The 24,705-nt window shown below is 41.7% G+C and overlaps 1 protein-coding gene across 4 annotated transcripts in view; it reads left to right on the forward strand.

Annotated features, from left to right (window-relative positions):
• Positions 1 to 22,151, forward strand: part of SLC35F1 (solute carrier family 35 member F1) — a 442,526-nt gene extending 420,375 nt beyond the window's left edge. For all 4 annotated transcript variants that reach the window (XM_042987078.1, XM_042987076.1, XM_042987077.1 and 1 more), the window contains exon 8: positions 18,871 to 22,151. In XM_042987078.1, coding sequence (XP_042843012.1) covers positions 18,871 to 19,095 — 225 coding nt within the window. In that variant the 3' untranslated portion in view covers positions 19,096 to 22,151. The remainder of the gene's footprint in view (positions 1 to 18,870) is intronic.
• Positions 22,152 to 24,705: the final 2,554 nt, after the last annotated feature.

The following is a 24,705-nucleotide window of genomic DNA, read 5'->3' on the forward strand; positions in this document are numbered from 1 at the left end:
GATAATGGTAGATTCCAAGGCTTCCCCATCCTGCCTCCTTAAGAATATGAGGAAGTAGGAAAGGGTGTCTGTTCCTGAGAATGTTTCCTTGACTTTTCCCTGAGTTTGCCTAATCGCCATTTAATCTATTCTTTCCAAATTAGAGAGATCTGAAAGTAAGTATATCCACCAAAATGTGAACACAAGGCCAAGGGCAGGTAGAATGGCAAAGTTGTTGCATGTCAGGCTCCAGAGTCAGACCACCTGGGTGTTAATTTCAGCTCACTCTCTACCAAAGGGTCCCTAACTTTTTCATACTATAGGCCCCTTTGTTGGTCTGGTAAAGCTTAGGGATCCTTTTCACAACGTTTTCACATGTCTAAAATAAAATACTTGGCATTACAAAGCAGGCTGATTATATTAAAATAAAGTTAACAAAATATTTTTAAATGTGATGATATAGTAATATACAAATCACGGGATCTAGAAGCACGCCTAATAACTACTGTCATTTCAAAGCAGTGATGAGTGCAGATCTGGAATGATCTGCAGCAGTCGACATGTGCTATGAAAATATATGTGATTTCTGTTGGCAAAAATTCTAAGGTACTGCCGATACCAGTGCGGCTCATTGCTTACGTTTATAATGGAGAAATGTTAAATGACAGTTAGAGGTCAATGGAGATAAACATGCAGGGTCTTTGTCTAGGTTTACAGCACCCCTGAATTCTATACAGGAACCCCGGACGCTAGCCAGTTATACAGCCTTGTGCAAAAGTTACTATACTTTCATCTCTAGTTCCTCCTTCAGCAAATGGGGGTGATAATAGTGGATGCTGTGTAACTGGCAGCATCAGAGTTCCCAGTACAGAAATGAGTATAGAAATGTAAATCACTCACTGCAGTGGCTGCCACAGTGAACACTCAGTAAATAATGCCATTATTAAGGATGGTAGACTTCTGAGGGCTTGTATTTTATGTTCTGCACATTTTCAAGTGTTGCATAAATTACGTAGTTGCTGAAACCATGTGCATACGTTATTTTTATAATCATAAAACGATAAAGTTGTTTCTATCCCGAAAATACATAAAGCTAGCAATACCCTCTAATAAAAAGGAGGTCTAAATACGAATCTCTGCCATTGCAAGATGCGCCAGAAGTGCGACCAGACACTGATCGGAAGGTTTCAAGGGGTTTATTCTCAGCTTTAATAGACAAGCATGAACACAAAGGGGAAGTACTTCTTTGTGTCTGTTTTCCTCATTGTTTTCACGTAGCAAAACTCTTCGCTCATTACATTGCCAAGGACTAACTTAGTCACATGCCGAGTCTCTTTCTCATTTAAATCGATTTGGGCTGTGGTTTTATTTTAAAAATAAATACATTGTAAACCATTCTGTGGAGCTTCATATTCAGGAAGGTAACTCAGTTGAGCTTGAATGTAAATTTGGTGCGTGGCTTTACGTCCAGTTCCTTCTCGATGCTGCATGGAACCCAGGCATTAGTGTGCAGAAGAGTAGCTGTGTGTAGTTGCTCTGTGGAGATCCGTCTCACAGAGAAAGCAGTTATTGATTGTACTGGTGTTTCCTTTGTATACTAACCAGGTCTACCTTTAGATAAAAGGACTGACCTTAAGTGAGAAGTAAGTACAAAGCTCCTGATGACAGAGTTCCCTTTCTGCTGGATCCTTGGTACAGCATCTAGCACAGCACCTGGTGCAGTATGTGTTCAGCAATTATTTATTCAGTGCAAGGCTTATCTCTACAAGAAACATTAAAGGTTAAACCTCACTTTTCTAGGCTGAACATTATCTAGGAATTTTCACATTAGAAGCAAAAAAGCTGTTGATCGATATGGACTCTTACATCTCCAGTGGATGCGACCAGCCGAAAAATAAAGAAAAAAATAGATCCCACGATAGCAAGCCACTATTTTGATTCATTCTTTGATTGAATTGGTGGATTGCTTAGAGAACGTCTTCAGGTAACACGGAGCTTAGAAAACTGGTTCAGTGTCATAGTAACTATTACAGTATCGTGGGGGTGTGGAAGAATGGAGCTCGCAGCGGGGATTGAAAATTTGCAGAGAAATGTATTCTTTGTATAGGAAGAATCTTATGTAACATTCAGACATTCGTAAGTCATCCCACAGCGAAATTGTGAATTGAGTCATTATCACATACTATATTGCCATATCTATATTTATGTTGTTTACATGCACAGAGGTCAGCAAAGTGGTAAGAGATCAGATTATACGTATTTCGGGCTCTGGAGGCCAGGCGGTCTCTGTCACAGCTACTCAACTGCCATGGACATGGCTACCTTCCAATAAAACTTTACAAAACCAGGCAGCTGCCAGATTTGTTGGTTTACTGACACCCGATGTAAACCATGACTGTCCTTGCAAACTTTTCACTAATCCTCAGCACCAGGAAATGGCCATCTCCTCTGAAAGGTGTGTCATTAATAAAGCTACTGAAAGCTGTACACAAAATGTTACAAATCTCTTTGCATTTCAAGTGTACAGACTTGCTTGTAAGGCTAATTGTAATAATTCTCCCTAGTTTTAGCATTAAGCGGTGCATGCGCCTTCTGTTTCAGTTCTTGGTGGCATCTAAGGCCATATCTGTTAGTTTTCTTACAGGGATACCCACAGCATGCATTCAGTCCAGGGAAATGTCTTCAGTTTATTGGTTTGTTATTTGCATTTTGCACAGAGGCATGAGTGGGGTGCCAGTGCAAACCTGTGGCCCTGAGCGAAGATGTGAAAGGGAAGGGATATTAAAGTCATCACTTACAGAGAAAGATGAAGCAAAGGCATCTGTAGACATGAAGCTCATTCCAAAAGTTTCATATATGTAATGTGCCTCAGAAGAACCGGCAATATCAGATAACAATAATATTATTGAGTTAACTTTCCCAGAATCACATGTCCAGAGAAAAGAGGCCCTTATACACACAGGCTAGACAATAAAGGCGGTCATTTCCAAGTGACAAATCTCTTTACAGTTTGGTGATATCTCACTTTGCCCATCTCCCTCAAAACTATAGTCAGAGACATCATGGATGGTTATGGTCCTATCAGTTCATGGATATCAAATTTAGAAGACAGCTCTCGATTCTGATTTTTTAAAATGTGTGTATATAATAGTAACAAACCCAAAGTTCAAAATGTTTTTAAGCCTTAAGACATTAGATAATTTTATTTTTTTAGTCTTTTAAAAAAATATATATATAATGTATTGTCAGGTTAGCTAACATACAGTGTATACAGTGTGTTCTTGACTCCGGGGGTAGATTCCCGTGATTCATCGCTTACATACAAATCCCAGTGCTCATCCCAGCAAGTGCCCTGCTCAGTGCCCATCCCCCATTCCCCGACGCCCCGCCGACCCCTTGCATCAACCCTCAGTTTGTTCTCTGTATTTAAGAGTCTCTTACAGTTTGCCTCCCTCTCTGTTTGAAATGATTTTTATAACAAGTACAAAATTTAATTTAAAAGGGGAATAAGACACTAACACTGTTGTTGAATGTCTATCACGTTTGTGATAGCACATTATGGATTTTGAGGATTATACCATACTGTGGAAATGTAGCGATAACGATGTTGTAAGATTTTATTATGGAATAACCAAATATTCTGGGCGTGATGCCAATACTTCTTAGTGATATTTTGGAATTAGAAAGTGAGTGTTGAGGGTTACTTAAGAGAAGGTGGAAGCTATTCATCAGGTACCAAACTTATTTAGAAAAAAATTATTAACTATTAAAACCATAATGTGATTTCCCTCTTGACATCTGCCACATCATGATATTATTTACAATCAATTACTCATCCATTTATTTTATTTTTCTGTCTTTCCTGCCATTACCAGGTACATGTGAGACAAAGAAATAAAGAATCCCAATATGGTTGTAGGAGAAGCTAATTTTTCATTTTGTCAAAGGTTCCCCCCCTACACAGCCGTGATAATATTTCTTGGTGATTGTTTGTTTCTGTGAATTGAGAAAGAATAGCATCCAACTTCATCAATAATCCATTAAGGTTATTCCAAGATGTGTTGAATTAAAGTTGAGTCCTTCCCACATGCATAAATATATGAATTGCTTTCAGAAGCGTGAATGTAAGGAATAGAAGAACAAAAAGAATTATGTTGCAATGCAGTTAATGAAACAATTGGGAGATGGGAAGAGAATTGGGTGGAGGGTCAAGGCCTTGGGCACTATGTCAGCTGTCACTACAAGATGGTGCCCTGAACACTCTATTGAACCTCCCTCAGCTCCAAGACGTTCATCACAGTACTCCGTACTTCTCTGAAGGTTGGTTTTTAAAAACTGATATGAGATGAAAATACTTTGGAGGAAGTTGACAGCAGCTTTGTTTGCTAAGATTACCATACTTAAGCAGTGTTGTTATTAATTGGGCTTTCCTAAATATGGTTCTCTCCACATAGAATACTTCTCAGGTTGCAAGAATGGAGACCGCTGGAGAAATGGGAGAACTTTATAGATTAAACACCGGCAGGAATTATACCTACAACAACAAATAGTTTATGCTAGTACCATAGAAGATGTTAAGTGTACCTCCTCTCTGTTTAAAGAGATGATGTGTGAAAATACGGGAAGAAATGCACCATGAGAAATGCTTAGAAAACAATCACATACCCTCAGAATAGTCAGCTTCAGTAACTGAGATTCAGTCTTCATTTCTCTTTGTTGCTCCTCCTCTAAAATGTATTCTATTTCTACTGCCATCATCTTAGTTCAAACGCCAGCATCTCTCATTCAGACCGTTGCAGTAGTCTCCTGGTCGGCCTGCTTCCACTTAATTCATCGCTACAATTAATCACCCACCAGCAGCCAGAGTGATCCTTTTATTTTTTTTTTTAAGTTAATTTATTTATTTTGAGAGAGAGTGCACGTATGCGAGCGGAGGGGTAGGGCAAAGAGAGAGGGAGAAAGAGAATCCCAAGCAGGCTCCACGCTGTCAGTGCAGAGTCTGGACTGCACTGAGCTGCACTGGAGCACTGGGCTCCATCCCACAAACCGTGAGATCATGACCTGAGCCCAAATCAAAAGTTGGACACTTAACCGACTAAGCCACCCAGGCGCCCCCAGAGTGATCCTTTTAAAACACCAATTAGATAGTACTCTCCTCTGCTGAACACCCTTCTTTCTCATTGCATTTTGAGCAAAATTTAAATGCCATGCTGACCTCTAAGGGCCTACACACTGTTCCTGAGTAGCCTATGCTTTTATGGCTCCAACCTCCACTCTTGGCACTTGCGCACCATATTGTGTTTCCCTTTAAAAGGGGGAAATGCGGCGCCTGTGTGGCTCAGTGGGTTAAATGTCCGACTTCGGCTCAGGTCATGATCTCGTGGTTTGAGAGTTCGCCCCCCCCCCCCGTTGGGCTGTGTGCTGACAGCTCAGAGCCTGGAGCCTGCTTCAGATTGTGTCTCCCTCTCTCTCTGCCTCTCCCGAGCTTGTTCTTTCTCTCTCTCTGTCTCAAATAAATAAATGTTAAAGAAAAAATTGAAAAAAAAATTTTTTTACATTTATTTCTTTTTTGAGAGACCTAGAGAGACAGAGCACAAGTTGGGGAGGGGCAGAGGGAGAAGGAGACACAGATTCCGAAGCAGGTTCCAGGCTCCGAGCTGTCAGCCCAGAGCCTGACATGGGGCTCGAACTCACAAACCGTGAGATCATGACCTGAGCTGAAGTCGGAGCTTAATTGACTGAGCCACCCAGGCACCCCAAGAAAAAATTTTTAAAAGGGGGAAATAATCATAGCTTCCTCATGAGTTATTAGGAAGGCAAATAATGTAAATCCCATTAAACAGCACCTGGTACACAGAATGCACTCAACTATGAATTACTACTAAGTGTTAGACATCAGCGACATTGGCTATCCTTCTAGTTATAGAACTGTGCCCTTTCCTCCTTGGGACCCTTGCTCTTGATGTCCCCCTGCCTGGACTTGCTCTTCTCCAGGGCCTCCCATGGCTGTTTCTGTCTCAACTTCAGTGCCTCATCTGCAGAAAACACTTCCCTCATGATCTAAGTAGCTTCCACCAGACTCTCACGTCACCTGTCACCTGTTGGTTTCCTTCATAGTGTTTCCTAAATCACATTACAGATTAATTCCTTCTAATGTTTTCAGTCTCGTCTCCCACAAAAGACTGGAACCTAGGAATGGCGTTATATCCAACATATTTATCATTATATCCTCAGCTCATGAAATGGTAGAAACTCCATTTGGATGGACAATGAAGTGATAGCTAGGGTCTCGGCTCACAGGTAAGCCAAGTTACTGAATGAATAATTCATTGCTGAGTCTATTAGTTCTATATGGCTGCTGTAACAGATTACCACAAACTTGGTGGCTTAAGACAACAGAAATTTATTCTCTCACGGTTCTGAGGACCAGAAGACCAAAATCTGTTTCAAGGGGTGTGCAGCTGCACCACAGCAGACTCTAAGCCTAGGGTGGGTGATGGTCCAGTGAGGCCAAAGGAAAGACCCAGAGACAGTGATCAAGAGGTAGGTTTGTTGGGGGAACCTATGCCCAGGGAGCATCTGCTGTTGGGATCTACGTGCAGCAAGTGCTTGTATCACAGCAACTTAACCCAGCAACTATCAGTAGCCCTTTCCCTCCTCGCATGGCCAGCATTTCCAAAACATCAAGGTATGCCACCTGGTCACTCCTCATTACAGGAGGGACGCTCCAGGTTGGCCACCTCCAAAGCACCTGACCTTGAACACTGAACAACACATTCTCCTTTACATTCCACTTGCTGGGAATGTAGAGGGAGGACAAGATCTCTACGTTTTCAAGATAGTGATTAACAGGGGCATTCAGGGTGTGCTCGTACCAACTGGCCGTCCAGCCTGTACCATATACCTGGCCAAAATTCAGCAGTTATGCTCCATCCAGAGTCTCTTGGGGGAGAATCTGTTCGCTGCCTCTTCCAGCTGCTGTGGCGGCCTTCATTCCTGGGCTTATGGCTACACATCACTACAGTCTTTAAGGGGAGCATCTTCAAACTCCCTCTGCTGTGTCTTCGCATATCCTTCTTCTCTGTGTGTCTGATCTCTCCCTCTGCCTCCCCTCATAAGATACACATGATTGCACTCAGGCCCCACCTGAACCTAGCTATGTTAGTGTGTGCTCAGGCCTCCATAACAAAATACCACAAGCTGGGCAGCTTAAACAGCAGGGATTTATTTCTCATACCTGGAACCTCGAAATCCAAGACCAGGGCCCAGCAGGGTTCAATTTCTGATGAAAGCTCTCTTCCTGGCTTGTAGACGTCCACCTTCTCAGTATGTCCTCACTTGGCCATTTCTCCATGTGTATGTGTAGAGGTGGGGGAGGTGGGAGAGAGAGCTCTCTGGTGTCTCATAAGGACACTAATTCACTAATTCACCTTTATGACCTCATTTAACCTTAAATACTTCCATAGAGGCCCCATTTCTAAATATAAGACACATTGGGGGCCATGGCTTCAAAATACATATTTAGAGGAGTGGACATGATTCAGTCTGTAGAGCCCAGGATAATCTATCACCTCAAAATCTTTAACTTAATCATATCTGCAACGACCCTTTTTCAACTGAAGTAATTAACATTCAAAGATTCCAGGCATTAGGATGTGGATGGGTGCCACTTTTCAGCCTACCACACCGAGGAAGCAAAAGGAATTGCTAAACTTACATATACTTGTGGATTCTCAAAGATGGTTTGTGCCGACAGGGGGTAGTTGCTCCAAATTAATACAGTAAAGCAGAATAGAAACTTATGAGGATTCCTGTGACTTATGTAATTACACATCATTGTAGGAGAGCTCAACATGAAAATAAGTTCAAACACTGAGCCTATAAACCAAGGGTTTATTCTTTGCATTGACAAAAAACCTTCCACTCCAGATGGATTGATTGCTGTTGCCAATTCCATAAATGCATTTGCAATTCAATTTGATTCATGCTGACCTTTTCAGAAAGAACTATTGAGGAAATTTTCAAATCTATCTGTGCTTTAGCATTTACTCTTTGTGATGTAAAGCTAACAATAGCTGACATTTATTGAACATTTACTATGTGCCAAGCACTGCACCAAAAATTTCATATATGTGAAAATATATATATATTTATGAAATATACATATTATGAAAAGTTTCATACACACACACATACACTTCATTTAATGCTCACAACAGCCCCATGTGGGAAGTATTATTATCTTTAGTTAACAGACGAGTGATCAGAGGCCTGGAGAGTTAAGGAACTTGTCCAAGACCACAGAGCAAGAAAGTGGCAAACAGAGATGCGAACCTCACCATTCTCACCAGAGCTCATTCTGTGAGGCCCTGCTTGATATTCCCCGGAAAATATCATTAAATATTCCATTTCTAAAACTTGCCATGGAGAGAAATTGTTATGAAAGGTTTACATCAGCATTAAGACCTTTAGTATAACCAGATTTTCCTTTTGTCAATTGCATTAGGGTTCTCCAAAGACCTAGAACCAATAAGACATGTGTGTGCTTATGTATCTTTCTCTGTCTCTATCTCTAAGAGGGCCAGGACAGGCTGGGGTTGGGTGATCCAACTTCATTGCTGAAGGGTCTGGGCCCTTTAGTGCCTGGATTGGGTTGAAGTTTCCTATTGACTGTAATCACAGGCCATGGTGATACTAAGGAATGCCTAGGGAGCTCGTGTATTCCAGACATATTATTCCTTACCTTCGTCATGAAGTAGCAGCCCAATTTCCCTTGGAAACCCAGATCAATCACCCCAGCCAGCACAGCGACGAGAACTCCCTTCTTTGTTAACTGAGAAGCATGAAGAGCCCAAAGCAGTTGGGTGGCAGTCTTCACTTTCAATTCAGTGGAATGATTGTTGTGTCTCCTGGTAGCAGTATTCCTCCCTTTGGAACTAAGACTTTTAGATCAGCAGAGCAGAACGGTGCAGTAACAGGAAGCAAAAATTTTACTAGTGGATCACTAGGGGAAATAGGACAGGGTGCCACTCCTATTTCCGCCTCGAGATTCATTGTACCGGAACAGTTCTGTGACATAAGTTGAGCTGCAACACTACCACTTCTATAAACTCAATATGTTTCACTGGCTTTCAATTTCAGTCTCCTGTAAAATCACTCCAAGCCCATGTGCACCCCTGTGTTGTGTGGAGGGAAAATAGATGTCTGATGATGCAAGAGTCCGAAGGAATGCGGGAGTGAAGGCCACTGCTCAGCGTCCCTCACACACAAATGTAATCCCTTTTTGACTAGTGATAAGAAGAAGGAAGCACAGAAAGGTGACATAAATGAGGCATCTAATGGCCTTTGTTGTAACTGAGCCTATAATTAAACACTCCCACAGAGTAGGCCCCTTTTATTCCACTTCTGGCTTGGCTATTCTGGTCTTCTTTTGCTGGACTGCCGAGACTAGAAATCTGCATGAATGAGGATTTCTATCAGTTCATCAAACCAAGTGAAAATGTCTGTTTGTCATATAAAAGATAATGTCAGAAATCCATTTTTAGCTCCCTGTTGCTGTACTCATGTGTGAAATTACTCACAGGGGAAGATATTTGCCCGTAAAAGAACCCTTATTGGCCTTGGATGTGATTGGCTGCACAAATTATACTGCCAGATGAATTGGTTTTGCAAATCAAGCAGAAGGCCTCATAAACTGAACTGGGATCACAGTGCGGGGCACAGCCTTGCCCTGTGACGGTGTCAGGGCCCTGTTTGCTGCTTCTCTCCTTAGCAACATGATGGCTGGAGGATAAGTTGTTCTCCAAGTATGTAAATCTTTGCAATTCCTTGGTTTGTTGAAATAGAGAGACCATTTGGTATTTTGACTGAGGTACTCATTGATTTATTTTCCATCTTGATTAGATTAGCATGAATTTGGGGTTATTTTCTATCTCCTTTGGAGAAAGAATGGGGAAGGAGGGATTGAGGTCAGTACTGCTGGTCTCTGGAAACAACCGATTTTAGCGTTTGTCAGTAGATTGTGTGCCGTGCCCACATTTGGTATTTTCCCATGCTATGACTTATGACTTAGAAGAAAGAAATCGTGCAATATTTAGCAAGAGATTTAGCCCTTTTTTTTTCTTGGAAAAAAGAAAAGAAAAGGAATGAGGAAAAAAGAGAATGAGGAGGAATAAGAGGAGGCAAGAGCAGGAGACAGAGCAACAATAGGCAGGTCTGAAGAATTTGAAAAAGCTCTGTCCTCTCCAGGCAATTTATTTCCAGTTCTGTAAACTCAGAAGACAAACTTTTGTTTTTTCAATACTCTTAATAAAAATGATCTTGTTAGTTCAGTGCAGAGCCAAAATTAGGAGGTCAAGCATCAACTTGTTTATGTGGGCATTTTGGTGGAGCCAAGTCTGTCTAGTTGCCTTGCCCTGAATAGCAACTGGCTCAGACCCAGCAGCAATAAATCAGGAACAGGGGAGAGCCTTTCCTTGCAGGAACCCAAGCAGGCCACGGCTTACAGCCTGCCCAGCCAGGACCAGCCTCCCCTGCTTCTGCTCCCCACCATGGCACTCCCAAGCTCCAGGTGTGATCCCCAACCCGCTGAGACACACACAGCTGCTGAGAGATGAGTTGTCCTTGGTGAGCTGTCCTCTCTCGCTTCTCCACCCCAGGACTCTCAGCGGATTGGTTGTTGCCCAAAGGGTCCACCCTTCAATTTACGTATCAAGTGGGAAACCAAGAGACCTTGGATGCCCCTTTTAGTTATAAAAGCCAGTTTTCTCAACCCGTAATATTTGGATTTAAAAACTTTACTATGGCAGCATTGTATTTCATTGTGATTCACTCTTAACTAGCATTTTGCATTGCTTAGTCACTGATGAATCTTTTTTTTAAAATATGAAATTTATTGTCAAATTGGTTTCCATACAACATCCAGTGCTCATTCCAACAGGTGCCCTCCTCAATGCCCATCACCCACCCTCCTGTCCCTCCCACCCCGCATCAAACCTCAGTTTATTCTCAGTTTTTAAGAGTCTCTTATAGTTTGGCTCTCTCCCTCTCTAACTTTTTTTTTTCCCTTCCCCTCCCCCATGGTCTTCTGTTAAGGTTCTTAGGATCCACCTAAGAGTGAAAACACATGGTATCTGTCTTTCTCTGTATGACTTATCTCACTTAGCATCACACTCTCCAGTTCCATCCACGTTGCTACAAAAGGCCATATTTCATTCTTTCTCATTGCCACATAGTATTCCATTGTGTATATAAACCACAATTTCTTTATCCATTCATCTGTTGATGGACCTTTAGGCTCTTTCCATAATTTGGCTATTGTTGAAACTGCTGCTATAAACATTGGGGTACAAGTGCCCCTATGACTGACGAATCTTTAAACTAGTATGGAACCTAGAACCGCCAATCTGCATCATCTGGTTTTCTGTTGGGAACAAAATTGGCTTATTTGTTCTCAGCCTAGAAATCATGATTAGATGTGCCAGTTGGTCTAACTTTATATGTGCATTTTCTATCACAGGGTATGGAACTACAGGGGGAAGTATACTGTTCTGCATGGCAGATCATTCAGGAGAGTTTTCACAAACTTAACTAAAAGTCTCATTTTTCCCAGGCATGACTTGCCACTGAAATTGCCAGGCCGTCTCCCTGCATGGAAATTCTTCCCGACAGCTTTGGAACCTCACACTTCCCTGCCTGTGCTGTCTAACCTTGGGAATGACCAGTCACTGGCCTTTATTGTTCTAGTTACCTATGGTTGCATTGACTTCTGAAGCAACTGCTAAGTTTGCACATTCCCAGACTCTACCTTCCTAAGTATTTTCTGTTAAAGAGTTAAAAATGTGGAAAGGTTTAATTACATCTGTATCTGTTTAAAAGAATAAACGTGGGGGTGCCTGTGTTGCTCAGTCGGTTAAGTGTCTGACCCTTGATTTTGACTCAGGTCATAATCTCATGGTCGTGACATTGAGGCCCGCACTGGACTCCATGCTGAGTGTGGAGCCTGCTTGGGATTCTCTGTCTCCCTCTCTCTGCTCCTCCCCTCTCCCTCAAAATAAATAAATATACTTTAAAAAAAAAAAGAGAATAAACTTAAATAAGAACTAGAAAGGAAATCATTATTGTAGCCACATATCTTTTGTTAGCCTTTGTATATGTGAAAAGCCATGTGTAAGGACACTTAGAAATATCCTTGAATTCATTTGTAAGCAGCTTCCTTATGCAGTTCAGAAACCACTTTCAACTCTTAACCATTATCATGCTTCCAAATGGAATGCCTCTTTCAACAGCAGACTTGCATCCAGCTGGGCAAGACAACAGGTCTATTTAAATTTTAGCAATAATGCCTTCAAGATAAGACATGACCTGACATATTGGTATTTCCTTCTTCCATACTTTATGGATAGCCTTAGAAACACATGAGGGTTTGAAAATGTTGTCCTTTGCTCACCGACCATACATGAGAAGACTTCAGGGATAGTGGTCTTTCACCTACTCAGCTTCTGTCAAGCAAAGTTCAGAAGGCAAGTCCTATCAGGTCAACAGTAATGGCTCACAGGTGTGTGTTTGTGTGTGTGTGTGTGTGTGTACACGCGTGCACACACATACACACAAAATGGGAGACATAGAGAGAAAGAATACATACTGGGTGGATAATATAGAAAAGAATTACTACTTTTTAGGGTTTCCAGTTATATGCATTCCCCTTTCCTCCTGGCTAGTGAGAAATTTTCTTTACCTGTATCTCTTTTCTTTCTAATTTGACCTTATTTTCTCCCTCCTTCCAGTTGAATTTCTCTGAGGTTCCTTAGCTCTCCAAGTGAGATCTAAATCAGATCTACATTTAAATCTCTCCTTTTTTGTCAAATAACTCCAGGAGCTTTACCCAAATCTCATTTCCATGTACCCCAGTTTCCTAGGAAACCTCCCCAGCTACTCTTTTCCAGGTCTTTCTTCTACAAATCACAAGTGACAGTTTCTTTTTTTTCCATTCAATCTTTGTTTTCTCCTGGAGCTAGAAGCACCATACATCTCCCTGTAAGAACTAAAAGAATCTTTTAACTTTGCATTATCTATTAAATAAAAATTAGTTCTGATCATCTATGGGTCCAGGTGCAGTCATTGAGCAAAAATGACCAGAACCCCGCATCAGGAACCTTAGAGAAGCCACATTACACAGAAGCATGCACCATAAGTACACTCCCCAGGAAAGAAGGAAGCGGCAGGCCCATCATATAGAAGAGGGTGGTACATAAACTCAGTAAAAGTAGAGCTTCAATCCAGAGTCTCTTCATCCTTGAAACCTTATGCCTCTCTGAGGATTGCCCATGTTCTTCTCTGCTCACCCGGCCATCTTTTTGGTCAATCTAGAAAAGGAAAGATGCTCTTGAAAATTGCCCTCTTCCTCACCTATTCTAGTTGGCATATTTATAAATGTGCCTTGAAATGGCTTTCAAACCATGTGGTTCTCTACTTGTAGAGGCCTAAGACTCATTAGAGTCATTAGTTTGTTAAAACTCTGCTTAGATGTTTAATACCACGGCCAAAATAAAAATTTGTTCTGTCCTTAACTGATGTGTTGAATGTCCCATTAGCTAAATAGTAATCACACTGAGATGCCTTCTGGCTGGAGCTAGGTTTAATCCCTAGCTGGAGGTTGAGGAACTTTGTACAGTTTTACCAGCAGCCTTCCAAGCCACCCCTTCTGGACAATGGCTTGTGTCCCAGTCAAATTGCTTTAAGCAACACGCAGGCATTCTCATGATGCACCATGAGTGCTTTCTGACCCTTGTTAGCAAAGAGACCCAGCAGGATGGGAAAAAGACAGCAGCAAAGTAAACAGTGTGTGCAGCACAATGATGTTGATGCAGGCCTGTCCTTTCTCAGCTTCTCAAAGCGCCAAGTTGGATAAAATGCACGTGAAGTGCGTCCGCAGCACAGAACATTTAAGCGTCTTCTGATGGGCTGCAGTTGGCTGGGGGAGGACCATGAAGGACACTTCAGACAGCAGCCTGTGCTCTTCAATGGGGACAGCAAGCCTCCACCTGAAACTTTCCCTCTGTGTAACTCGGAGATGGCTTTCGGGCCTCCTCCGGTGCCCAGGGAGGTCCTAGTTCTCTTTGCCTAGGCAATTAGGCATGAGTACTTCTTTGTAGTAAACGAGTTAAGCAGTCTAGAATATACAGAATTTTTGTTTGACTGATTGGTTTCTTTAAAAGAATGCTCTCTCAGGATAAGTGCAGTATCCAAAACTGGGAATTGGCCTATTAGGTACCCTGATTCAATTTTCTTTCTTCTGTCAATCTATAAAGAGAAAAAATGAACTTTTTTCTTACGTTTAACCTTTCTGTCATTATTTCTAATATTCAGTATTTTTTTTTTAATTTTTTTTTTCAACGTTTTTTATTTATTTTTGGGACAGAGAGAGACAGAGCATGAACGGGGGAGGGGCAGAGAGAGAGGGAGACACAGAATCTGAAACAGGCTCCAGGCTCCGAGCCATCAGCCCAGAGCCTGACGCGGGGCTCGAACTCACAGACCGCGAGATCGTGACCTGGCTGAAGTCGGACGCTTAACCGACTGCGCCACCCAGGCGCCCCTCTAATATTCAGTATTTATCCGGATTAATCATAATGCATGTCTTTCTGGTCTCATTTTGGGCTTGTGTGCTAAATAAGACTTCCTCTACCATCTATTAATAAAAACTCTTGGGTGACTTCCAAGGTGCCTCTGTCATATAAAATCCCATGCTATCTATATTTTGAACAATTTTAGGATGAATTCTGCACGAATTAAGTGGAAATGCTTTGGAAGTAAAATATGTGCTGTAGTTCTAAAGCTACGTCCCAGGAAAACACTGTGGAATGGATTTATCATTCCACTTGATGGTTCCATGTTCAGAAGAGGGACGATTTGGGTGTTCATTCCTACAAAGGCAAAGGCATTAGCTTTACAAAGATGAATTTTTAAATATTCGCCATATCGATCAAGTCAGACTATGGGAAACTGAAACCAGAAGTTGAGAGGAATTCAGATCCTTCTTGCAGGATACCGTGCATGAGATCTTTCCTGTTCCTCCCCTACATTGCCAAGTCCTCTCCACCACGAGTCTATGAGACCTCTTGTGCCAATCCACTGATCAGCAGCCCCCCTCTTCTACCCAGACTCTTGCATTGTCCTCCCAAATCGTTGTCTTATCGCTCTCCCCTGACTGACCCCAGATTTGAAGATGACTTTTGGAGTTAATGATTAAGAGTCAATACTATGACTTCCCTTTCAACAAGTTTCTGCTTGCCATTCTATGTAGGAGAAATGACATTCGAGGGGCGCCTGGGTGGATCAGCTGGTTGAGCATCCGACTCTTGATTTCGGCTCAGGTCCTGATCTCACAGTTTGTGAGATAGAGCTCCGTGTCAGACTCCATGCGCTGACAGAGTGCAGAGCCTGCTTGGGATTTTGTCTCTCTCTCTCTCTCTGCCTCTCCCCAGCTCATGCTGCTGTCTCTCTCCCTCTCAAAAAAAAAAAAGAAGAAGACATTGGATTATCAAATTCAAAGTTAAAAACGTGAAGTACACCACTGGAACAGGCTGACTTTTTCTTGTTTGTTTCTTTAGTCTGACACTTCACCGTAATTAAATTCATTCACTCACTCAAAATAAAAACAAAGAGCAAAGAGCACTTCGTGGATGCCTACCCTGTTCCAGGCTCTGCACTTGACACTGGTCAAGGAAGACACAGTCCCACAGTTAAGGGAGAAAGGCAATTTAATCGATTACATAAGAGTGTTACATATATGATCATTGAATATAACATAATGCTATAAACAATAATGACAAAACAGTAATAATGACAACAAAGGTAACAGGAACTGAATGCTTGTGAGGTAGGTGTCAGATAAGTGCTTTATATGCTTTATCTAGTTTAATCTTTACAGCCACTCTGTATGGCTGTACAATTATTATCCCCACTTTACTGATAAGGAAACTTGGACCTGAGAAGGCTAACATACTTCTCCAAAATGACAGCTAGAAAGTAGCCGAGCTAGGATTGGAATCTAGTTTGTGATTAGAAAGCAGTTCTAACCTCAGAGGCCCCTTTGATAATCTCTCCGCCTCTGTCTGCCACAGCCGAGGCCGACTCAGGCCTGAGACCTGCAAGGCTCTTCACTTGAGACTAGGGTCATGTGAGTGGAGCTTGAAAATGGAAGTCATTAACGAAATATTTGAAATGATTATAAAGTTGGGAACAAACCGATTTCATTTGCCAGAGCTGGGGGTAAAGACTGTAGCTCTCAAATGTAGAATTTCAGGAAGCAAGTTTAGGGGTAAATAGGTTTTCTGAGATCACCTAAAACAGTCCTGAGTGGTCTTCTTTTCCTCCCATTTCATTTTGCCAACAAATTTGTGAATCAAAGAATAAATTTCTTTTCATTGGGAGAAACGGAATTGATTGTTCAAGCTAATTAATTAAGTGAAGCTGTTACTACAGGCTGAGTCTAGTCTATAAATCCATGTGAGGAGGGATTATGATATGGTTTGAATATGAAGAATAAAGGAATTAAAAGGCAGGGTGAGGCAAGGGATACAGGAGTACTGATGCAGAGGGGCACTTGTACCCCAATGTTTATAGCAGCACTCTCAACAACAGCCAAATTGTGGAAAAAGCCTAAATGTCCATCAACTGATGAATGGATAAAGAAATTGTGGTTTGTATACACAATGGAGTACTACGTGGCAATGAGAAAGAATGAAATATGGCCCTTTGTAGCAACGTGGATGGAACTGGAGAGTGTGATGCTAAGTGAGATAAGTCATACAGAGAAAGACAGATACCATACGTTTTCACTCTTATGTGGATCCTGAGAACCTTAACAGAAGACCATGGGGGAGGGGAAGGGAAAAAAAAAGTTAGAGAGGGAGAGAGCCAAACTATAAGAGACTCTTAAAAACTGAGAATAAACTGAGGTTTGATGGGGGGTGGGAGGGACAGGAGGGTGGGTGATGGGCATTGAGGAGGGCACCTGTTGGGATGAGCACTGGGTGTTGTATGGAAACCAATTTGACAATAAATTTCATATATTTAAATAAATACATAAATAAATAAAGTATTAATGCTGTTAAAAAAAAAAAAGATAGGGTGAGGAATGAACTAGAAAGACAATCAGAAAATGGTCTGAGGGCGCCTGGGTGGCTCAGTCGGTTAAGCATCTGCCTTCGGCTCGGGTCATGATCTTTCAGTTCATGAGTTCAAGCCCCATGTCGGCCTCTGCACTGACAGCTCGGAGCCTGGAGCCTGCTTTGGATTCTGTGTCTCCCTCTCTTTCTCTGCCCCTCCCCCACATGCACTCTCTCTCAAAATAAATAAATAAACATTTTTAAAAAGGAAAAGAAAATGGTCTGTAGTCTTAGCTACCTTGGTGTTGCTAAAGAGAGAGAGAAGGAGGGGGGTAGAGGGAAGGAAGGAGAGAGAAGGAGGAGGAGGAGGCAGAGAAGGGGAAGAGTTGAGGAGGAACAGTAGCAGGGAAGAGAAAGAGTTAAAAGAAAAACAGAAAAACCACCACTGTGGCAGGGGCTCTTAGCCTCGGGGCTGTCTTCCAGGAGCCATTTTCCTGACTGACTTTTCCACTGCAGCTGTCTTTCAAGGATTATAGCCTTGCAACTTACTTTATAGACTCTCTGGATCTTCTTCCTGTTCTTCTACGAGCTTCCAGTTAATTTTTGTCTTTTTACCAGTTTTTAGTTCTTTTAGACTGTGAGCATTAAAAATAAAATAGGAAACCCAGTCAAATTGGCCTTCTGTTGCCTCATGGATACAGCCCGTGGTCAAGACTGCAACAATAGCTCTTGACTAAAATAAGATTGGGCATTCACAGCTGCATTGTATTTTGTCTACCGGTACCTCTGTGTCTCCACTGAGACGATTAAGTCCTTGAGCCATATGTTTTCATTTCTCTTTCCCCAGCATGTAGTGCCATGCGTGATAGAGAAGGCCATACAAGAAACTATTAGCTGAACGAACGCATGAATGAATGAACGAATGAATGAAATAGAAATGGCAGCACTTGTATTGTTACCTTACTCTTCCCCAGTAATTATTCAAGCAACTACGTCCAGTGTAACTACTCAAGGAGGCCCAGAAGTTGTAATTTTTCAAAAACATATATAAATTTTCAGGCACTTGTATAAACCAGTGTTTTCTTTTTTCTCTCTCAAATCTCTATGAATTGTCAAGCAAATACTTTAGGAAGCACCATGCTACATAAACAGCTCTGCTTGGTTGTTTTCAGATTAGTAGAGCAAGAATGGAATGTTATAGGGTTTCTTGCCATCCAAGGATAATCTATTCTTGCAAAGATAGTTACGAAAGTTAATAACAGTTCCTACAGGGAAGACAAATAGTGTCTGAATTGGATTAAGGCACAATAAGAGTGCCCAATACAGTTGTGTCAGGGAGGGGTTTGGTATTTATGGCTTCATTACAACCTTAAATGGAATATCTCTATTTCTTCTGGGTTTAATGAAGCCAGAAACAACCGCTTTGTTGAGTGATATTGGAGTTTGAGGTTTATTGGGGTTTGGGGGGTTGCTTTTAACTTGACTTATTTTAATTCACGCTTAACTAGCTCTCCCGCATCAGGTACTCAGACTGGCACTTTAAGGACAATTAGCTAAGTGTTCCTCTGTGTTCACCACAGAGCCGAGAAAAAAGATAAGGAGAATCAATAAGACCAAGCCAGTTTAGGACGAGAACATTCACTTTCCGTCAAGAGCATTGGCCAACTCATCAAGCTGCCTGTTCTGGGAGGAAATGCTCTGCTCTCCTCCCTCTGTGCCTCATTAATGTGGAAATGGTTCTGCTCTGACTGCTCAGTGACTTTGCTGTTGTGTTACCTAGTTTTCAGGACTGTATCTCCTGTCCTTCTTCACCATCCTCATCGGGCTGGTGCTCTACTCCTCCACCTCCACGTACATAGCCCAGGACCCCCGAGTGTACAAGCAGTTCCGCAATCCCTCGGGACCCGTTGTGGACTTACCAACCACAGCTCAGGTGGAGCCTTCGGTCACCTACACCAGCCTGGGCCAGGAGACCGAAGAGGAGCCCCACGTTCGCGTGGCCTAGGATGCGGCCCTCCCTGCCCCCTGCGGTCAACTCAGCGGCCGTGTGTTCGCCCTCCATCTCTGTATTGTACATAGAGAAAGGTATTTATTAGGTGCGGTTTACACAGGTGGACTGCAAGGTAGCAAATCCGAAAGCCTATAAAAGGCACGAGCTGAAGATCACCGCAGATACGGGCTCCCATCCACCTGACTTAGAGAGATGCCTAGCTAGTGTGTATCCCGACCACAACCCTCCTGCATTAATTACTGTGAAAACTTTTGAATTAAAAGCAAGTATTATTATTATTTGTATTATTATTGTTACTGTTATTACACTAACTTTCAGGAGACTGTTTTGTACTCCTGATGAGAACTATTGCCAGACCCACATGTAGTTAACATAAATCCCACTTTTCTATGGCAAGTCACTTTTTAAGAATCATACTTTATTTTTTTGCACAGTCTATATGAGTGCTGCATGCCACAGGAGCTCCATCCCTGAGAAGTTTCCTTATCCTAGGGACCTGGTGGCTAATGGTTTCCTCTGTTACCTGTTGGATTGCCTGCTCAATAAGTATTTTGTGCTGTGACCATTGTGGGGAGGGGCAACTGACCATATAATTCTCTATTCTAGGAATAGATATAAAGCAAACACTTTAGCCTTTTTATATTTCACTCTCTGACTACTCCAGGCCATTGCCTTTCTGTTGTGCCACGTGATTCTGCTGATAAAGTCGCTGTAATAACTGGATGAGGAATGTTTCATTCCTGTGGCTTATAGGAAACCCCAGAAATAATATCATATGTGTTTAGGGTAATATATATACATCTATGTATTTTAAATCTTTCTGTCCCTCCCTATATCCTCTCTTCGAAAAGTGTATTGATTTTACCTTTAATTCCTAGATTTCTTGAGTGATAATATGGAAATTGTTCAAGGCATTGGAAAAAGCCATGGCCCTCTGCCCTCTTCATTGGGTGAGACACCTTTTAAAATACACCAGCGTGGAAATTACCCTCATCGTGGCATATCACTGGTTGTGTAGCCTCCCAACAAGGTCAAGGTGCTGATGGGGAACAGTCTCTGACAATAGCTTGACTGATTTCACCATTTAGTAGTGATAAAGATGTCGTGAATGAAAAAGTTTGGCAATTGGGTGGTGTTTGGCATCCCTTCAATAGCAGAATATAGCAACGCCATATTCTTAGGGATACAGAGAATATTGCAAGGTCCTGATAAGGCTTTGAAGCATATGTCACTAGTCTAATTTTGTTGCCCTGAAAGTAGCTCTTTTTTTCAAACACACAAAAAAATCAAGAAACACTACAGACCTCTTCAATTTGGAATAGATCCTATGTGTCAGTATGTGAAACAGTCTTTAAGTTTGGCTGGCTTCAATACCATTCAAAAAGATCCAAGATGGGGTACAGGGTTTGTAAAAGGAAAATAAATGCTTATGAAACTGGGCAATTCAAACCAATACATTTTAGGCAAACAAAGCAAAACACCAGAGGGGTCCCTGTAAAGGAGGACGGATTACAGCGCAGTCAGGTTTCCAATACACCCTGCACGAGGCCTAACTACTAGGCAGGCAAACGCGCCCCCTGCTGGCAGTCAGCGCCAGGCGGCTCCTCTGCCTGCCTTCAACCCCCGGGGGTGTAGTCCTGCCCTTGGAGATGGGGAAGAAGAATGATCTCCTCGGATATGCAGATTTTATGGCCATCTCTGTTCAGCCCCCTCAGAAATACGTTTTATTTTCGGAGAAGAAAATATCAATGTTAAAGCTACATCAAGTCAAAACAACTTGCCAATATCTGCTCTCTGCTACCTTCTAAACCAATTAAATACCTTTCTCTGAATATTTTGTCCATTCAGATCTGAAGACCTTTGAAGACTGTGGTTTGATTTTTGTGTTTACATTCCTTTGGTTGGCATAATTTGCTTGACTTATTGCATTTTTAGTATTTATTTTAAAGCCAAATGTTTTAGTCTTTTTTATTCATTTTTTATGACACTAATTCATAAACACTTAGTAAAGTCTTATGAGAAATAAGTGGATGAAGACATTCCAAGTCAACTCAGTCGACTGGGAATTTTTTAAAAATTTAAATTTCAGAAAGGTTTGCAACCAATGGATGGCTAAAAGTAGCCATCTGGATTATTTTCTAGGATATTTCAATTGACTCCATTGTATGGAAACCAAGTGTGAATGTTAAGGTGGACTCACTGTATACCCTTTTATCATCCAGTGTCCTTGTGCACAAGACTTTCATGTCACTGGGGTCCTTCACCGTGTTGGTTCGTCCCCATTTAGAAAGGCTGATGACACGTCGAACCATCCGAGATCAGGAGTTCCAGATGGGCCCTTCGGAAAACAAAAGAAAATAGCCAAGAACAAATGTAACAACACCGGTCGGTCCTTCCGGAGTGCGTCGGGACGCGAGAGTAGGACATTAACTCTAGTTGTTTTCGTTTCCGAAATACCATAACCTCAGTAGACACCAGCAAAAATCTCAGCTTTCTGACCCCACCGCCACTCTCTCCTCCACAAGGGAGACTTTAGCAACTTGTATAGAATTGGCTTGGGTAAGCAGACCACAGCTCCCCGTTACCCCGCTGGCGCTAGTGGTGAGTGCTGGTTCTCACTTCCTCGCCGGAAACTTGCACTGAGGACAGCGCTTGCCTTGGTCACACCTTCCCACAGCTCCAAAGTCTGGACCACACAACCAGGTAGACCAAGCAATGGAAACATTTGCACCACTGTGTCCCATGAAAATGTTTCAATGTTTAGTTTAGATATTGCTAACTCGTGCTATTAACCTTTTGACAAGCGTGTAGTATTGTTTGTTTTGGGTTTGTTTTTGAGTTATAACCAGTTAGTAGTCCCCGGCTAGCTCCCAGTACAGATTTTACCCCATGGGTAGGATTCTATTGTCAAGCCACATAACAAAGCACACTAATCCAGACACTGCAAATGGAAAATATGAACCAAAAAGGAAATTTACACCGATCAGTTGAACAAACTTTCCATTTTTGATATTTGCATGCTCCCCTATGGACTGGCTGTGGCAATGTAATGCCTGTATAATGTTTTCAAATAAAAATAAATGCTTTATGAAAGCACGGAGTTCTTGGTTTTCTTGAGTGTTTGTCTGCACTATGACAACCGTGGAAGGAGCTCCCCTGGGATGCTGGAAATAGCCATGAAAGTAGACAGCAGGGCACATGTCAAAAGAAACACCAGAAAGAAAATATTTCCAAATTAGGAAGGGCTCAGTTGGTGTCAGAGCCAGAGCTTTGAAAAGCCGCAGTAAGCACGTTTGTAATTTGCAAAATTAATTATTTATCTGAGTACTTAAGAAGGTGCTGGGGGCTACAGTCTTCAAGTCCACGTTTAAACACATTAAAACACATGTAGAACAATATCAATTTTCCCCAAGAAACAGTTTCTTATAAAGGACAAAGTTCTGTGTGTGCTTCCCTTGGCACAATGCCAGACTTAAAAGACGAACACCACGTTTGTTAAGCAGAACTCTTTGTGTCTCTCCTCTGGGCTGACACAGTATCCTGTGATCTGGGCTGACACAGTATCCTGTGATTGTCCCTCCTCCACTAACTGTAGCCACCAGCAACCCCTTAAGTACTTCAGGATGATGTCTATAAATTCGCATGTTCTTGTGTGTGTTCACAATCAGACCTCAAAAATTAAAGAGCTGCAAAGACTGTGTACATGAATTATATATTTAAAATATTTTTAAAAGAAAAACACCCATTTTTCAGAAGAATAGGAATAGCAGCACACTGATCCTTTTAAAGTATTCTTTTTTTTTTAATGCTTATTTATTTTTGAGAGAGAGAGAGACAGACATACAAAGCACGAGCAGGGAGGGGCAGAGAGAGAGGGAGACACAGAATCCGAAGCAGGCTCTAGGCTCTGAGCTGTCAGCTCAGAGCCCGACGTGGAGCTTAAATCCACGAACCGTGAGATCATGACCCGAGCTGAAGTCAGACACTTAACCAACTGAGCCTCCCAGGCGCCTGCTTTGTAAAGTATTGTTGAGTGAGATCCATTATGATCTTCCATTATAAATAGAACAGTCTGTACTTAACACAAATAATTTGCTTCAAAATTGTGACTTAGTTTTAAAAAAGTTTTTTCCTTGAAAAATGTAAATGTTTCTCTAATGTGTTGTTTATTTAGGAGGCTTTTCACCGAAGATGAAATACATTTAAACTTCAAGCCAACCTATGTCCAAATGCCCAGCAATTCATTGGAGTCCAAAGAGTATACATAATAAATGCATACGACATGTATACTCTGTCTCCCCAGTGAATTATAATTTTTTTAAGAGAAAGAACTCGGTTTTCTAAATGCTTGGAAGTTCTTGCGAAGGTAAGATAAGGCAGCACTTGGATGATTTAGCATGAAGAAAAAAGAGAAACAAGTACAATTCAGCAGGAGAGCTGTAATAGATTATATTGTCTCGATGTTGCGTAGGAAAACCAACTGTAATATCAAAATAACAGGATCTGAAACCAGATCCATTTTCAGGCCTAGCAAAACATCTTGCACAGGGAAGGTACTTGTACATCTTTTTTTTTTTTTTAATGGAGTCTAACTTCTTTACCCAAAATAGAAAATACAAGAGTAAGATTTCTATTACAAAATGTTCCCTTTTCTACTACATGAGTACTTTTTTCTGTAAAATTCCTGTTCTTGGAAAGGAAGAAACCACTGGTCCACTTAAATGCACCATTCTGGGGCGTTTTTTACAAACTCTTAAAATGTGTACCCCTTCAGGTTGGCCCCGGGATAAAAAAACAGCAAAGTGAAGTTCTTTTTTTACTTGCAAATAGTGTTTTTGAATTTATAACATTGCTTCTTAATTATGCACGCTGGTCTTTCTTTTTTCCTTCCTTTCTTTCTTTTTCTTTGATTTCTTTTTTTTTTTTTTTTCTGTTTTTTTTTTTTTTTTCTTTCTGCAAGAATAAACAAAGGGATCGCTATGGGCCACCTAGGCAGTATCTCTGCCCTTTATTCTCTATGTGGTCAAAAATGTTTAATTCAAAAAAATTACAATACAGCTGGGAAATCCCACACCTACCAGATGGCCTTACATCAGGGCCTGAAAGGACAAGCCATTGTGTGTCACTTTTCAGACAGCCAGACAAGTCGCGTCCAAACACTACTACAGCCTGATTAACAAGGAAAACTAATGATCAGAGGGAGCAGGTCTCTGGGAATAGACTAAAATTAGGGGCTTCCATTTGGATAGACAAAGGCCTGGTGTGGGTAAGACTAAAATCTATCAAATGAGCTTGTTCGCCAGGCCTCAGCATTAGAGCTGGAGACAATCCGATAATGCTTGAAGGATAATTTCAGGATACATAAAGATAAATATTACTTTACACAATGGGGAGTAATCTTCCTGAACTCATTACCTCAAAGTGATATGTTAAGTCACCTAATAGACGGGAGAGCTACAATAAGGCGTTAAGTAGGCTGTGTAATTCATTATCCAATCTGTTAACGCTTTCAAGAGTGAAAGCAGACACTATTAATAATTATGCCTGGACAATAGGCATTGGACCCAGTGTGTCCCAGGCGGACCTGAATGCGTGCTCACCCTG

This window comes from Panthera tigris, chromosome B2 (genome assembly GCF_018350195.1).
Source record: "Panthera tigris isolate Pti1 chromosome B2, P.tigris_Pti1_mat1.1, whole genome shotgun sequence".
Taxonomy (NCBI): Eukaryota; Metazoa; Chordata; class Mammalia; order Carnivora; family Felidae; genus Panthera; species Panthera tigris.